General features: G+C 38.2%; 1 protein-coding gene across 1 annotated transcript in view; it reads left to right on the forward strand.

Moving 5' to 3' along the window:
* The window catches only part of STX7 (syntaxin 7), a 48,411-nt gene that overhangs the window by 10,503 nt on the left and 19,823 nt on the right, over positions 1-18,085 (forward strand). The window contains exons 4-9 of the mRNA XM_075192410.1: positions 4,265-4,334; positions 5,314-5,404; positions 6,973-7,110; positions 12,416-12,468; positions 15,388-15,484; positions 16,101-16,173. Of these exons, the coding sequence (XP_075048511.1) occupies positions 4,265-4,334; positions 5,314-5,404; positions 6,973-7,110; positions 12,416-12,468; positions 15,388-15,484; positions 16,101-16,173 (522 nt within the window). The remainder of the gene's footprint in view (positions 1-4,264; positions 4,335-5,313; positions 5,405-6,972; positions 7,111-12,415; positions 12,469-15,387; positions 15,485-16,100; positions 16,174-18,085) is intronic.

Genomic DNA, 18,085 nt, shown 5'->3' on the forward strand with positions numbered 1-18,085 from the left:
AAATAATTACCGGGTAGTCCCGTTTTTTAAGTAGTTGGGTCAAAATGACGTAAGATGTATTTAGGCCCCTTCACCATCACATTGTGCCCCTTCATCATATCACTGCGCCCCCTTCACCATATCACCCTGTATCCCCTTCATCAAATCACTGTCCCCCTTTGCCATCTCACACTTTGCCATCTCACACTTTGTGTCCCCCTTTGCCATCTCACACTTTGTGTCCCCCTTTGCCATCTCACACTTTGTGTCCCCCTTTGCCATCTCACACTTTGTGTCCCCCTTTGCCATCTCACACTTTGTGTCCCCCTTCGCTATCTCACACTTTGTGTCCCCCTTCGCTATCTCACACTTTGTGTCCCCCTTCGCTATCTCACACTTTGTGTCCCCCTTTGCCATCTCACACTTTGTGTCTCCTTCGCTATCTCACACTTTGTGTCCCCCTTCGCCATCTCACACTTTGTGTCCCCCTTTGCCATCTCACACTTTGTGTCCCCCTTTGCCATCTCACACTTTGTGTCCCCCTTTGCCATCTCACACTTTGTGTCCCCCTTCGCCATCTCACACTTTGTGTCCCCCTTCGCTATCTCACACTTTGTGTCCCCCTTTGCCATCTCACACTTTGTGTCTCCTTCGCTATCTCACACTTTGTGTCCCCCTTCGCCATCTCACACTTTGTGTCCCCCTTTGCCATCTCACACTTTGTGTCCCCCTTTCCCATCTCACACTTTGGGTCCCCCCTTTTCATCAGCTCTCACTCTGTCCCCCCTTTTCATCAGCTCTCACTCTGTCCCCCCTTTTCATCAGCTCTCACTCTGTCCCCCCCTCTTCAGCATCTCACTCTGTCCCCCCCTCTTCAGCATCTCACTCTGTCCCCCTCTTCAGCATCTCACTCTGTCCCCCTCTTCAGCATCTCACTCTGTCTCCACCTCCAGCATCTCACTCTGTCCCCCCCCTTCAGCATCTCATTCTGTCCCCCCCTTCAGCATCTCTCTCTGTCCCCCCCTTCAGCATCTCTCTCTCTGTCCCCCCCTTCAGCATCTCTCTCTGTCCCCCCCCTTCAGCATCTTACACTCTGTCCCCCTTCACTCTCCGTTCCTTTACTTACCTTCTTTGCGCACACTTTGGGAACCGCTCAACTAAGAGAACCTCAGCAGGGTACAAACTGAATCATAACGGGCCTAATTCGTCAAGGTACGAATCTGAAGATTTTGTGCGTATCGTCTGCAAAATCACTCTGCGCACGTCCAGAAACTGGTGATATGTCTGTAAACGCAGCCCTGTCCGCTCCGTCTTCGTATGCAAAGAACACGTACTACAGCCTACGATTTCAGGGACTGAACTGGGCAGGGAAGGGGCGTTTTGCCATAGTAGTCAGTGTACAGTAGGGCTGTGCCAAACTCAAGTGCATGCAGCCATGTCTGAATCAAACTCTGGCCATCTCGCAGTTACTTGTTTTTCTGTCATATCTCTTGCTACAGCGACAGGGCTAGTCCAAGTCCTGATCAGTAGTGATGACTGTCTTGTATGCATGCTATAACATGTATTTGCAATCACATATATAAAAATATATTTTATGATCAGTAGAAATTAAGGTCATCCTAATAAATGTATTTAATGGGGGGGGGGGGAGTGTTTTTTCAACTGTTATATCATTAATGCCCATTTTATTGGCAGATGACATTAATTCAGTATTATTTTTTTCCTGTACGTTTTTTTTTGTGCAAATTTATGATCCACATAGATATTGTACATATCCTGCAGTGTATTGTGTAGTAGAGCACAGCAGACTTGTCCCTGATTTCAGAAGCACACGTATCTTGAGATCCATGCCTTGATGAATTCGGGAGTACACAAAGCCTAAATACGTCTGTATAATACGGAACGCAGGTTACGCACAGAATACGTGCCTTGATGATCAGGCCCAACATTTTTCTGCATGTTTTAATACACAATTTAATACTCAAAATCAATCATGAAGTGCCTTCAGGAATGCAAGATTTATTGAAAATATGTGAGAAGAACTTAAACATGCAGTGCATGCAAGAAGACCCAAGATAATTTCTGATAATGATTTAAAATGATAAATAGTATATAAGTAATGATAAAAGTAATCTTCCTTGTTTACAATAAATATTTTTACCTGTGATTTCTGCCAAAGAAGGTGTTACTAAGTATTGAGTGACAGGGTGCCCAAACCTTTGCACATTCCACATTTGCTATTTGTTTTAGTTTGTTAAATCTCTTAATTTCGGCAAATAAATTGTAAATGTACATTAAAATGTACAGAATTTATGTTATGTTCAAGTTTGTACCTGAACGTGTGCAGAGATTGTTTATTTGAAGTAGAGATTTAGTGAAATATGCAATTTTACCAGTGGTGCCCAATGTTTGCATACAAGTGTATATAGGGCTTTAAATTTGTAAACTTCAGCAATCATAGAAAACAATTGCATACCACACGGGAATCTGTACCCACAAGTGTCCTGATATCAGGCAAACAGTGAAACAGCATGTGAGTTATGCTTACTGAGACATCACTCTCCGTCCTGTCTATAAAGCATTACTTTCACCTAAGATTCCGTAAATCGGTTACTCAGATTCAGGTTTCTGCTTTGCCTCAGTGAAACAAGAAAAAGAAGCACCACCATCATAAGTACTACATGCTTCATGTATGAAATTTTAATTTTGGGGTACAGTTGTCTTTTAATAGTTCATAATGTTTATTCAGTATTGTGTGTAGAATGCTTAGGCACCAACTAAGAAATAAATTGGCACTGAAATTTGAATTATTGTCTCGAGGAAATCTTCCAATGTTATTGTTACACATTCAATGCAAATAACCACTACTTCCTATCAGTATTTTGACAACTATGCATTACTGTATGGTTAGGTATTGTGTTATATCTTGTTGAGTTGTAAAAGAAGATTAATGGATTTGAGAAGACCTATAGGAAGGACAGTGGGCCTGATTCATTAAGGAAAGTAAAGAAAAAAAAAATTAGTAACTTTGCACCTTGGCAAATCCATGTTGCATTGGAGGGCCAGGTACATTTAAAATGTGATGGCATATTTATATTTGAAATCAACTTTAAATTTCAGTGTACAAATTAGAGATGTTCACTGACCCCCGTGTTTTGGTTTCGGTTTTGGATCATGGGGCAGCACAGTGCCTTAGTGGTTAGCACTTCTGCCTCACAGCACTGGGGTCATGAGTTTGATTTCTGACCATGGCCTTATCTGTGTGGAGTTTGTATGTTCTCCCCATGTTTGCTTGAGTTTCCTCCCACACTCCAAAAACATACTAGTAGGTTAATTGGCTGCTATTAAATTGACCCTAGTCTGTCTGTGTCTGTGTGTATATGTTAGGATATTTAGATTCTAAGCTTCAATGGGACAGGGACTGATGTGAATGAGTTCTCATTACAGCGCTGCGGAATTAGTGGCGCTATATAAATAAAGTGATGATGATGATTTGGAATAGCTTTGGTTTTGGTCATGGATCCCTATTTTTTTCTAAAATCCCTACTTTTCTTTGCTATAATTACAGAATTTTGGTTCTTTTTTTTTTTGTTCCTACATTATTATTAACCTCAATAACATTAATTTCCAGTAATTTCCAGTCAATTTTTGTCAAGTGACAAGAACACTTCTACCCCTCTTGTTTCTGTATGAGCAATGGCACTGAGCAATGGCACTGGAGAATAGAGAGTGACAAGAACACTGCTACCCCTGTTTCTGTGTGAGCAATGGCGCTGGATCTCCTGGGGAGGGAATCCAAAACCCATGAGATCCGACAACACAACAATGACGTTTTGCCACGATTCAGATCCGAGGACGCCCGAAAGTACAGAGCCGGCTCGGTTTTCAAAGAACCGAGTCCGAACATCTCTAGTACAAATAAGCTATCAAGTATTTGTGTGCTACATGAGTATTTAACTTATGTGCAAAATAAAATACTAATTTGAACCCCTTGCATGGTAACATGGTTTTGTCCAGGACAGAACTAATTTTTCTGCCTTACTTTCCTTAATGAATCGGGCCCAGTGTGTGTATGTAAATGTCTAGATATTTGTAATGTAGGTTGTTGCTGTATATGAATTCATCTATATGTAAACCTTATTACAGTGATCTCATTATTTGCTGTTTCTGTTCTGATCACGGTTAATTTTTCTGAAGCAGTGTTTATATAACAGCTCTTTGTAATAAATGATGCACTAAGAATGCACCAGCACATACTATAAATAACCAGCTCTGCTCTATGCAGCTTCTGAAATACAGAGGATAGTAAATCAACTTGGAACCGTACAAGATACTGCAGAGCTACAGAATCAACTGTGAGTAATTTACTAATTCATACACTGTTCTAAGACTGGAAATGGGGAAAAAAGGACACTCGGACACATGTTGTCCGACTTTATTGCACAAGTGAATGTCCTGCATAATACAACTTACAACAGACAGTGCACAATAAAAGTCACTTTAGGTTGAATAAACCCTGTTTTGGAGATAGCCTAGTTCATAATTGCCAACTTTGGCAAGAACTGCTCTGGGAGATCGGCGGAGGTGGGCATGTTGAGGGGTGGTGCCCAGTGAGTGACATAATTTGGCCCCACCCCCTAAACCACACTCACATTATCTGATCAATTGCAGCAGGGGCTGGGCAACGATGACGCATGATTTGAATCCTAAGCACCGGCCCACACCACTTTACTACTGAGGCGGTTAGGAACCGGGAGGTTGACCTGCTCTCCCAGTAGTCCGGGAGTCTCCCGGAATGTCCGGGAGAGTAAGCAACTATGGCCTACTTCTTACAATGTAATTTTACTTCACACTTGTACATCATACCTTGTTATATAAGGCAGACAAAGGGCCTTGGATGCAGAACAGGGAAATTTTAGTGGTTTGTAACTTTTAACTTCCACATACTCTTTTAAGTCTAAACTTTTTGTGATTGTGCGTGGTGAAAAGTAAAGCTACATTTCAGAATGTTGACACTGTTCATCTACAGCTAAATCACTTTTTTGTATGAATGTGATCTCAGTAACTTACACTACTGTATACAGCTGATCTACGGCGGGTGAAATAAGTATTGAACCCATCAACATTTTACAACATTTTGTATTACAAAAGATAAATTGTGATACTAAACATGAATAGTTGGTGTCTGTTTCTGGACAAATGCCATCCCAAACTGCTTCCTGACAAGCAATAAACCACAGTCTATCCCTTTTTTTCATTGTTTTTCTTATTATATATTGCTTGGACTGTTTGAAGCAATGCTTATGTAATACACCGTTTATGTATTTGTTGTAGACAACAGAAGATACAGTATGTAAACAAACTTGCCAAAGACACAGACAAATGTCTCAAGGACTTTTCTTCTCTCCCTTCAGACAGTGAGCAGGTACAAATAATTTTGTCTGAGTGAAATTTTGCACTTGCTGCCTTTCACTATCTCGTCACATTGTATATGGCATGTATTTCTGAAGGAAATTCTAACAGGAACATTACATGTAATGTATATGGAGATGCGGCTGCCACCATATTTCACAGTTAGGCATAAAATCAATAGTGTAACACTGGTAACGGTGTTACTAACGTATGTAACTAGTAAATCATTCCAACTGTTTCCATTTCGGGTCAATGTACCGTCTTTTCGCAAGTGATTTTAGACTACTTACTTTTGAACAAATTAATCCTACAATACCTATTTTCAAATATTTGTATAGTGTATTCAATTATAATTTGTTTTTTGATGTTTTTCAAAGGGACAAATTTTGCCATATAGGGACACATTCCTCCCTTACACCCCTCTAGGTTGTAGGTACTTCACAGCACCCTGTCTCAAGCCAGGATCTCTACTGTTAGAAAATAGTTCCATCAGTACTGGGAGAGGGGAATCCTCTTAATGCTTGGAGACTCAAACTCCTGCTTAGTAGTTATATAGTGAATGCATCTCCTGATGGGCCAGAACCCACAGACCATCTGATCAGGATCCTTGTGTACTACACACCCCAATACTAACTGCTTAAATAGCTAGGACCAGTGCTGACAGCCCAGTTCAATCCATTCTTTTAGCACTTTTAGGGGGGGAATTCAATTGACCGTGTTACTGGTGAGAGAAACGCGGCCCGCACACTATTCGCGTTAGTATGGTAGTAGTGCGCATTATTATCATTAGTATGGTAATTTCAATGCTGATTTTTGCTTGCAGCTCTGAGAGCCCGAAGCAGAAATCCATGTTAAAATACCGTACTAACGGTAATAGTGCGCAGGCTGCATTACTCTCACGAGTAGCGCAGCCAATTGAATTCCCCCTTTAGTGTATTCTGGGAATGGTTGATATCTGGGGAATGAGGGTTCACACCAAAGGAGTGGGTGTTCTTAATGTATATACTTTAATTTTCCCTTCCAGCAGATAAACATACAATTAATTAATGTAACATAACTCAGAAGAATGTGCAATTCATCAGCGTATTTTAGGAGCATAAATAAAATGCAATATTATTATGCAATACCTCAAAAGGAAAGACAGGGCAGAGAAACCTCAGCTTCCTGAATCATCGATTAACATTAGTAGGAATACAATGTTATTACTGTATTACAACTGCAGAATGCAAAATATTACTTTTATTGTCTGAACAAGATTTATATTACATGGCTTTACCAGTTTAATACAACATATTGGATATGGACATTTATGAAAACTGGTGCAAAGGAAAAAAGTTGGTGCTCATAGTAGTTTACAAAATGATAGTTAATATTTGAATGATCTGAGTAATAAGACACTTTTCCTTTGCAACCAAAAATAGTCCCTTACTATGTAGTTAAGAAATCACACCAATATGCAGTAATTATAATATTTTGTGCAAGGCGGTTTATTGCTTTAATATGTTCTTAATCTTGCTGTTGGCCAACTTCACATTTCTAATTCTCTTGTGCTGTAACCTGTACGCCATTTTTATTTTGCAGAGACAGAGAAAACTGCAGAAAGATAGACTCTTGACTGAGTTTTCCTCTGCACTGACAAATTTTCAGAAGATTCAAAGATTAGCCGCTGAGAAAGAGAAAGACTTTGTGGCCAGAGTCCGCGCAGGGTCCAGAGTATCCGTAAGTTAAGAAACAAAGTTAAATATCTGGAGTACCACAGTCATCATCATCATTTATTTATATAGCGCCAATATATTCCGTAGCGCTTTACGATTGGGGACAAACATAGTAAACTAATAAACAAACTGGGTAAAACGGACAAAGATGTGAGAAGGCCCTGCTTGCAAGCTTAACCTCATGTGTCAAACTCCCATTGTCCCATAGATTGTAAGTCTACATTTTGCATTTCGGCCCAGCCAGACTGCAAAGGTAAAAGTGACTCATAAGCTAAATGATCCTGTCACACAACAATGTTGGTCCAGGGGTTGTTGTCTTGTGTGAAATTGTGTAACGGGTGGTAATAGGGTAATGTACCACAATACTTCTTTTGTGCAATTAAACCTTCTGAACTATTCAATATAGAGTACAGAGTGTGAGAAGTTGCATTTAAAATAATATGTAATCTAAAAATAAAGTTTTGTTGTTTCTTTTATCAGTATTAGGCTAACTTAAAACACAATAACATGTATTGCTAACTATGATCTGGGATCTGGGGGTGCTTTCAACATTTTGATGTCCGTTGGTTCAAATGCTTACTTTCACTTACTTAATATTTACTTCAAAGACTATTAGGAGAAGAGCAACCATGTCCTCCTGCAGAATAATAATGACTGTACAGATGTGCTCTCCTGGAGCACTGTGGGAAATCTAGGATATGACTGCTAATATGTGCCAGTGAGACCCAGTAAACAGGTGCTAAAACAGGATCTCTACTGTTAGAAAACAGCTGTGCAATAATAACGGCACCGAAGAAAGCACCATCCTTATTTCAGTGTCAGCCCAAACCTCTTCGCCACTGAAGGTTTTTTTCACTACTGTGCTGAACACTTTTGGGCTTTTCGCAAAATGGGGTCGATTCAATAAGCCGCACTATTACCCTTACTACGGTAATAGCTGCGCATTATTACCCTTACTAAGGTAATAGCTGTGCATTATTATCGTTACTACGGTAATATCTCTGCTGATTTTTGCTCGCAGCTCTGTAAGCCGTGAGCAAAAATCCACAAAGAACTTATCGTAGTAACGTTAATGATGCGTGGGCCACCTTGTTTTAAAGAACAACGCGGCTAATTGAATCTGCCCCATTATGTTATATTATATCGTGTGATATATCACAAATGATCAGCAGGCAATATATAAACAGGTCCCATCATTTGAAAGAGAGTTCTTCCATCTTTCAAACAAGGGTACTCCCAGCTCTCTAAGTGCCTCCTCGCAGCCTTGGCATTTCCCATTGAATTGAGTAGAATGTGCGCATTCACATTTCTAAGCCATGAAACATTTCTTTCCTCCGGCAGTATCAGAAAACCCACAGATCACGGTGGAAAGTGATCTTTTGGTTTTTTTAACCCCTTAAATGCAGAGGACGACTCGTCCTTTGCACTATAGGGGGTTATCTAGAGGACAAGTCTAATTTGTCTCAAGGGTTTAAAATAAGCTCACGTGATAACCAATTATACATGTTGTCAGTCGTCCCATACCTGCAGACTGTGAGAAAGCATATCGGCCATATTTTCTTTACCATGTACAAGACAAGTGCGAATGCCTCTCTCCCACCACTGCGATTATTCATATACCAGAACTGGTCACTGTAGTCCCTATTTCTACTTGTGTTCATCCCCTGAACTAAGTTGATTCAGAGAAAATGAAAAAATAATTGATTTGGCCACAGAACCTTCTTTGCAAATATTTATGTGAAGAAAATGGGGTAAAAAAATGTAGTAATCTTTTAACCCCTTAGCTGCTGAGGCTTTTCTCACCCATGTGCTGAGCTTACTTTCGGACTTTTTTTGGCTGGTCACTTTCCAACGTCCATATCAGTAATTTGTTTATGTAGTACACACACCAATTTTCCCTTGTTTTTTTCAGAAGACTTTGTCTTTGCCATGTCAAGCATATTCATAATTCAATCTACCCAAAATGGTTAAAAACGTGTTATCTTTTAATTGAAATTGCAAGGAAGTGAACTAAAAGCAAATGTATTTTTTTATAATGTCCATCAAAAAATAATTTGTGGTTCTTGCTTTGGAATCAACCCACCTTAACAAAACAGCAAAAAGCAGAATTCTCATATCTGTTTTCATAATATGCACCTAAAAATTATAATGCATTTTTTTGCTAGTTTTCACCATCTTTAATGAAATGCATAAAATGTGTAGCAATGATATTGTAGCCCAGCAAGGCTTACCATTTTGTAAACTAGACAACCTGCCGCATAAAATGAGGGTACCCCAGAGTTTATTGAAGCCAGAATGGAGGAGATCTAGGCATTATATCCTACCCCATCTCAGGACTACTTAACACTTTCTGTAGTGTACGGTGTTATTGTTTGGTGATCATCAAACAATAAATACGAAGAGGTCACATCATTTAAAAGACAGGAGTCCCATCTTTCATATGAAGATGCCCTAGAGTATATTGAAGCCGGGATAGGGAAGTGCCTTCCTTATCCCTGGACTTCTTAATGTTTTCTGCAGTGCAGGGGTTATTTTTCTGCCTTGATAAAGCCACTAGCAAAACGCGCGTCGGCGGACGCCGCGTTCACTGCTCGTGTTTCTATAATCAATTTCTTTAAACAATATGAGCTACAAATCCTTTCAGCCAGCTTTCAGATTTTAAACCTATTAGCTTAAACACGCTGCCTCCGTTAGGAATATATAGCTCTCCACCAGTCACGCTGTTCATACTAGTTAGAATTCTCATTTTGCTATGCCCATTGTTAGTTATTATGCCCACAACAAAGGGGACTAAACATATGCAAATAAGTATGGAGGGCTAGATCAGCGATCGATATACCAATGCAAGTCATTAGGAAGGAGACTATGTGTATATACAAATAAGAATTAAATACTCAGTGTGGTTTATAATTGAGTGATTTAGACCTAGCCACGTTTTTTCATCTGGGGTTTAAATAGATCTGAACAGTGCTGTCGGATTTTACCCAGAATCCATCTGTTGGATAAACACATGCAAATTAGTTTGGCAGACTAATCCTACGTCTGCTTAATGACCCATTGATACTTATGCTGCCTACGAACAGCTAACAGGTTTACTCTCAACTTACTGCAGTAATATTCATTATTGTCTAAATTCATCTTAAAGAATATGGTGATTAGAGGACGATATACCACTGCTATATAAGGGTATTCACATGTACATTTGATTACCTTGATTAACCATTACATATACTATCAAGCGTGAAATTACATGTGTCATATGCTGCTTATGTATCATGAATAAACAGCATTTAGCTTCCTTCTAGCTCATAAGAAGTTATTGAAATCTATTTGTGGAGGATTTATTATAACGGATGATATAATTAAAAGATGATATATCCCTAATATATCAGTTTTTCAATTAAAATAATATTGATTATATGACATGTATTTATGGCCAAATATATGGTACCAAATATTATTGTGAGCAGTGACGCGGCTTGACAATTAGTATTGTCTATTTTATCAGTTTATTTCCTTTTTCATTTGTATCCCACACACATTTTTTAATATTTCGCTAATGTTTTTATGTTAAGTTTACCCAATAAAGATATATTTAACAGTATTTCTCAGGTATCCCCTGGTCCGTTTGAGTGCCCCTTAGGATCATCTCTTTCTCTCTTTTCTTTCTAACTGTGCAGGGGTTATTGTCTGGTGATCACATATGAGTCTGTGGGTGGCGGAATGGAAGAGAGATGTCAGTTTTAGTGCCCTCCCTAGCGCTAAAGAATTTTCTGTAGTGACTGGGAAGAGGTGGAGCTTGATAATGCCGCCACGCACCGACACAATGGCAGCATCAATACAGGTGGAGAACTTGTGGGTATGTCTTTCCCACCCATTTAAACTCCAGGGGGCAAATGTATCAAGCTGAGAGTTTTCCAGCAGGTTTGAAAACCCAATCAGATTCTAGCTATCATTTATTTAGTACATTCTACAAAATGATAGCTAGAATCTGATTGGTTGCTATAGGCAACATCTCCACTTTTCAAACCCGCTGGAAAACTCTCAGCTTGATACATTTACCCCCAGGAGTGCTAGGAACGAGTGGAACTCGTCCTTAACACTTTTGAGGTATATGCTAAGGATGATTCCCTCTTGTCGTTGGCAATAAAGGGGTAAATCATTGGGACACTACAAAATGCACACAATTCTGAAAAATGTTGGCACTAGATCAGTAGTAATAGTGGCTTACCGCACACTTAGCATAGCACATTTAATAAGGTTTGTGCATGTGGCTAGTTGTAGATGACCAGCTCTCCTTAAAGGTTTCCTATGTAGCCTTCCTGTCCCAAGTTAATTCCTCAGTATAAAGAAGTTTATTTGGCACACTTATTAATTAATAACTTCCATGGCTGAGCTATTTCTTCTCTTTAGTTGTCTTCCTAGTGACTCGTAGGCATACTTGCCTACTCTCCCGGAATTTCCGTGAGGTTCCTGAATTTTGGGGGTTCTCATCCTGAAAGAATGGGCATCCTCCCGGGTCTTCGCGGAGGCGAGGCTTAACGACGATGTTTGTGTCATCAAGTCCCGCCCCCTCCATGCAATGCTGTGAATTTCCATAGCAGGGGACTGGGCCATAGTGACGCAATGGCGTTACCATGCCCCTCCTGTACCCCGCCTGCACTTGTCACCTGACTTAAAAGTGGGTAAATATGCTCTTGGGCCATAGAGTGAGTGCAGTGAATTCACAAAGTCTGTAAAGCATGTTAGTCTGTGATGGAATTGTGAAGTCTTCGTGACAACTTGATTAGCATCTACAGGTTAACACACTTCTTGGGCTGTGTGTTCACTCTATGCTGCTGCTGATCTCTTTCTGATCTGAAACTTCCTCAAAGTTAATGTATCCTTTTGCCCGCCACATATGTAATAAATGCAAAGGCTTTGCTATAATTAGAAATGACTATTTATGCATGTTGCAGAGGATGGTTACTTTGATTTGTTTTACACTTGTGAGGGAGGTGAAATGATTTCTGCATAAGGTTGCTTTAGGCTGTGTGATCACTTCCTTTTCTTGCTTCGAGACATGAAACTCAGATAGAGAATGGCACCTGATGGCAGTGAGCTAATGGTAAGTAAACCTGGTAGGTACCAGGGGAAGAGAACAAACACTCTCATCATTTATATATCGTCTTGATTATGATATCAAGTTTCTTTCAATTATTAGAAATACGGTAGTGTCTTTTGATTTTCTTATGCTAGTAGCCTGTATGTTTCCTAGATGTACACTTTTATTTTCATCCAACTTCCTTTTTTTATGTTCTCATTTTTAGGGAGGTGTACCAGATGATGGTTATAAGGATGGAACACTGGTCACTTGGGAAAAGTAAGGGACAAAACAGTTTTGATCATGTTGCTATAAAAATAGAAATCGGTAAATGTGACAAGCTCAAATAGTATTACATTTCACATAACATTCACCACACCAATTATGTGGACATTTTACAAGCCCCTATTTTCAGTTCCTGGACCCCTTTTTCTCTAGCTGCTGTATTATGTTTTTGATACATTCTAAAATTCTAAATATCATGGACCTGATTCTGAGTAAAAGCATAACTTGAAGATGCATCCAGGTTTGATTGCATAGCAGATGCATACACTTGACAACAGAAACACCCCTCAGACACTTATAACTAACTTGCGAACATGTACAATATTACCTTTTATTTTATATGTTATGAAAATAATTGCAATGAAGCATCATTTAAAATTGAATATCTTTCCTACTACACTTTCTGCAAATCCTAATCTATGGCCGAGCGACTCTAAAGTCTCAATAAGTATCTGTGAATTATTAGCAAACCTCTAATTACAAGCAATTCGCTAGTTCATGTGTTGTTCATTATCATCATCCGCTACTTACACCTGTCCCTAACCACCCGCAAGTGAAACCTCTTTTTCAGTTAAATATGCGACTATGCCCCAGTCTGAATCCGACCCCAATTGCTCAAACACGCTCTTACTGTACATTGCCTATGTCAAAACGCCTCTCTTCAGGCGTAAGGAGTTGTAGGTGTCAAAAAGTCACAGGTCCGAAATAGTCGCAGTTATGTACGTTCACTTTCTAAACATACGCAGTGTGAAAAAACGCAAAAATGGAAGTATGTCTCTGAATCAGGCCCTGTGTCTATACAAAAATATTGGTTATAAGTAAATTTGTATCCATTTTTATATTTCCAAGGGTTGGCAACCCTGGTAAGGCTATTACAAACTGCAGGAATACACTCAGAGCTGATTACTGGCAAAGTAATGGTTTACCCTCAACTAGCTACCAAGGATGCATGAAACTTAAGTACCATATTTTTAAATTTGGATTGGAAAGTTTTATACATGTTAAGCCACTTTAAGGGGTTCCTGTTCCTACAAAGGTATAAACTGAATTAAACTAATGTGATTCACCTTTACAACCTGGGACAATATTGTGCCTCTTATCAAATTCTATTTGGCGTGACACCAGACAGCCAAATGTGCTGAAAACTTCCTGAAAGCATCATAGCCACACTAATACTATATACACTTGGACATCACTTTATCTGCCATCTGTTTGTCTTTTCTTTTTTTATATATCTTAACAGGTGAATAGAAGAGAGACAGATGCTCATAATGGTACATACTGGTTATTTATTGTTATGGAAATACAATATACAATGTGCTTTGTACAAAATATTTGACACAACATGGCTGGTAGAAAAATTAATATGTACTACTTTTTTCATTCCATGTTGCTTCATGCATTTTGTAAAAAGCCTCTATAGAGATCAGTGATCCTTATTTTCTGTCTTGCATCCATTCACAAAGGAACTCCATGAAGGTGGATATAAACATGCATTTGTGTCAAGCGCTAAATAATTCACTGATGATATTTTAAGAACTTTTAAAACCATGCTCCCTGGTTCATAGTTAATCCTCAATCCTCTGAAATTAACCTTTGATTTGAACAAGTATAAGTACCCGCTTTAAAACATAACTTTTATTGTCATAAATTTTTAAAAGCGAAATATAAGGTAAAATTGTGTTCATAGATAAAAATTGTGATTAAAATGATCTGGATGCACATAAATATTATACCTATATGGATTTATAATATAGACCATATGGTATGGAGGTTGAAATCTGGCAAATCTGCATATATAATCGAGGAGTAGTTGTATAGATGCCCTACAGCCCTATAGAGCTATTATAGCGAGTCTATGGTATCTATTGAATTAAACTTGAAATGGTCTAATAGCCATTACACTCCTGGATAATACTAGCATGCTGCAGAAAATTCACACCACTTGCATTCTTCTATATAGTTAAGAGTTCTATTGTCACTCACACTATTTGTATCTTATATATCCAGCCTGAAATAACGGCACCCTGCTATCCTGGATATAATGGTTTATGGGGTGTGAATTGCTACCTGCCTAGTAGTCTCCTTCTAACTCTGGGTATATAGGGGTATAAACTGCATTTGCCAATTCCTCCTTATATTTAAGTTATATCATGTGCATCCAGCTGTAACGCCGACGCGCGTTTCGCTGTCTTGCTTAATCGAGGCGTGTCGAGGAGTGTAATGGCTATTAGACCATTTCAAGTTTAATTCAATAGATACCATAGACTCGCTATAATAGCTCTATGGGGCTGTAGGGCATCTATACAACTACTCCTCGATTATATATGCAGATTTGCCAGATTTCAACCTCCATACCATATGGTCTATATTATAAACCCATATAGGTATAATATTTATGTGCATCCAGATCATTTTAATCACAATTTTTATCTATGAACACAATTTTACCTTATATTTCGCTTTTAAAAATTTATGACAATAAAAGTTATGTTTTAAAGCGGGTACTTATACTTGTTCAAATCAAAGGTTAATTTCAGAGTATTGAGTGCACCTAATTAAAAGAAACTCCTGTTTTTTTGCTGCTCAATATGACACTATTATGTTTCTAGGAAGCACCCCAGAGAAATATGACTATTTACTTATCATTATCATAATACTGGAGGATCAAATCCTCCAGTTGGTGCGGTAGAATAACCCCTTTTTTCTGTTCATAGTTAATCCTATCAGGTTCAGAATGAGCACTTGAAAATAATATGGGAAGACTAATATCTATGCAAATACCACACAACCTAACTTGAGGCGTCTTTTATTAAAAAAACAATTGCTGCAGGCCTCACTGTAAGACATTGCGGCTGTAACATACTCCTGTGGATTGCACAATGAGTGACCAATACACTTTTTGTACTCCAGTGAGAGCAAATCACAAGCAACAATGCAAGAAGAGTTAATAACAGAAGAAGACCTACGTCTCATAGAAGAGCGGGAGTCTGCTATACATCAACTTGAGGTTTGTTTATTAATCTTAAACCAAATGAAATAACATTTGTGTTATGTCTGAGAGAATTTTGGTCAAAATGTATTGCTTGATAATGCCAAGCTATAACTGCACTCTCTGTAAAATGTATTTGGTTGCCTGCGCACTCTTTCATTGAAGTATATTGCTGCTATTTCTTTTAACGTGCATCTGTCAACCTACACATTGAGGAAGCAGCAATTTGTGAGCTAGTCCAGTATTCATGACAGTGCAGCCTGTCAATTCACTAGATGCAGTTTCATCACCGAGGCACTTAATGACCAAAAATTCCAAAGGAACTGCAGTCTCATACATGTTGGTTCAGACCATAAAATGACTGTCTCTGTTGTGTGTTGATGGTTGGGGCATTTTAACATGATCTAGCAACCAAAACCGTCCTTATTTACTGTAATTTACATTGAGTGATACAATTGTTGCCTCCCAGAACATTGCAAGGGAAACTGTTTGTTCAGGCTTTTTTGGATGGTTGGTGATCAGTCTACTTCTCTGTGTACTACTTGTTTCTATCTTGGAAATCACATTATATTTTTGCAACAGAATCTATGCATGAGCCAAAATGATGCATGTATTTATTTATTTATTTGTACAGGAGGATATCAGAGGGATAAATGAAATATTTAAAGACTTGGGTATGATGGTTCATGAGCAAGGAGAAATGATTGGTATGTAATTATGACACTAATGAATATATTGGTTTTATATTTCATGTCATACATAAATCCCCCTGCAGCTTCTGTCAGTCTGAAGTAATGTACATATCAACTTTTGACTTTCCAAAAAGTGAAATAAAAAAAAAGGATTTGACAAAAAAACAAAAAAAGTGACTCATTACATTTTTAAAAACATATTTCAGCGTTTTAATAATGGAGTTTACATTATTCCTGACATTAAAACTGAATATAAAAAATGTCACTCAAGCAATCTTGTCTGTATAATATATTTTGAAAGGTAGTGAAGGTTATTTACAAAGCACACATACACTGAGCAGTTGAAAAAGCAGCTTAGAGCCCAAAGCACACCTATGGCGTATGGGTTTACAAAGAAAGATGTCTGAGTTTGCACAGGCCAAGAGAAGGAGCTGAGCGGCGTGAAGGTAGCTATAGTGAAATACAGAGAGTGCACACTACTTCAACTTATTTTGCACCTTGTTTGGCTGAGCAGTGCAGGAATTAGGCAACCTTTTGCATAGCAAGATTATTGATATTTTATAACGGGATAGAGAGGGAACATTTTATGGTGAGTTCTTTGCTCGATGGAGGGCTCAAAGCCTTTTTCACTCCACAAAGGGACTTGAATTTTGCTGAAGCTTATCTGCACTGGTTTGCTTCAGGTCGACCCCTTTACTTTTACTGGAACCCAGTTTGCACCTCCATCTTGTACTTCAGCAAATAAAGTGCAGTCACTCCGAGCACTATCGAGAATCAGTCCAGGTGAGCGTTATTGCCAATATCTTCTCATGATTAATTTAAGCTATAAATGAGGCTAAACCAAGCAATAGTTTAGAAGAAAAATGTAAACGTATATATATTTGGGTGGTGCTAAATTTGGTAGAAGGTTGGACTTTGATCTGGCACTTACACTGATTTGAACAAAAAGGAGAAAAAAGCGAAGTTACTGATATAAGGTGCACTAAATCTTCTGATAGATAATATCGATAATTACCATCCTATAAAACATAACTTTTATTGGGTAATAACTTAAAAGCGAAATATACTAAAATATAACAATTAAAATCCCATGGATATAAATAAAAGGCTGGATACACTCAATATAGTACCTATATAATCCCACTATAAATTATATGGTACAGAGGTATAATAGTGTGATTAATATAAATTAGTCAGATAGTAAGTAAAGAAACTGTGGTAAATTCCCTGTGGTAAATGCAGGGCATGTAAATTCACCAGGAAAACTAAACAATTTCATGATAAATTTGATAGGATTCACAAAATACAATCCTTCATCAACTGTGATTCTACGGGGGTAATTTATTGCCTAACATGTACTTGTAATATGAAATATATTGGCATGACCAATAGACCACTTAAACAGCGGATATTAGAACACATCGGTAATATCAGAAATGCAACTCAAGATATATCAAAAATGAGAACCATTACTACAGTCGCTAAACATTTTTTGAAATCTCATAATAGCAATCCACAACAGCTTACAGCTTATGGATTAGAGAAATTCCAATTGGGAATAAGAGGAGGTGATATAAGATCCGAACTTTTAAAGAGAGAAGCAAGAATGATATTTTTAATGGGAACAATACACCCCACTGGACTTAACGAAAATAACAACTATACTATCTTCCTTTAGCAACAATATATAGATTTCTATACAATAATACTCACCTGTAGGAATAAGAATAATCATTAAACACCATGTTAAAATAGATACTCATTGATAAAGCCATATTAACTTACCAGTAACAAATCCTTAAGTGACACTCAGATATTAAATTATTACTTAGGTATCACATTAATCTTCATACACAAACACAATTATTCACTATATTTTAATAATTATTTTTGTTATTATTAAACTTAATAGTCAGAATTGACTTCT

Source organism: Mixophyes fleayi, chromosome 12 (assembly GCF_038048845.1).
Source record: "Mixophyes fleayi isolate aMixFle1 chromosome 12, aMixFle1.hap1, whole genome shotgun sequence".
Classification (NCBI taxonomy): domain Eukaryota; kingdom Metazoa; phylum Chordata; class Amphibia; order Anura; family Limnodynastidae; genus Mixophyes; species Mixophyes fleayi.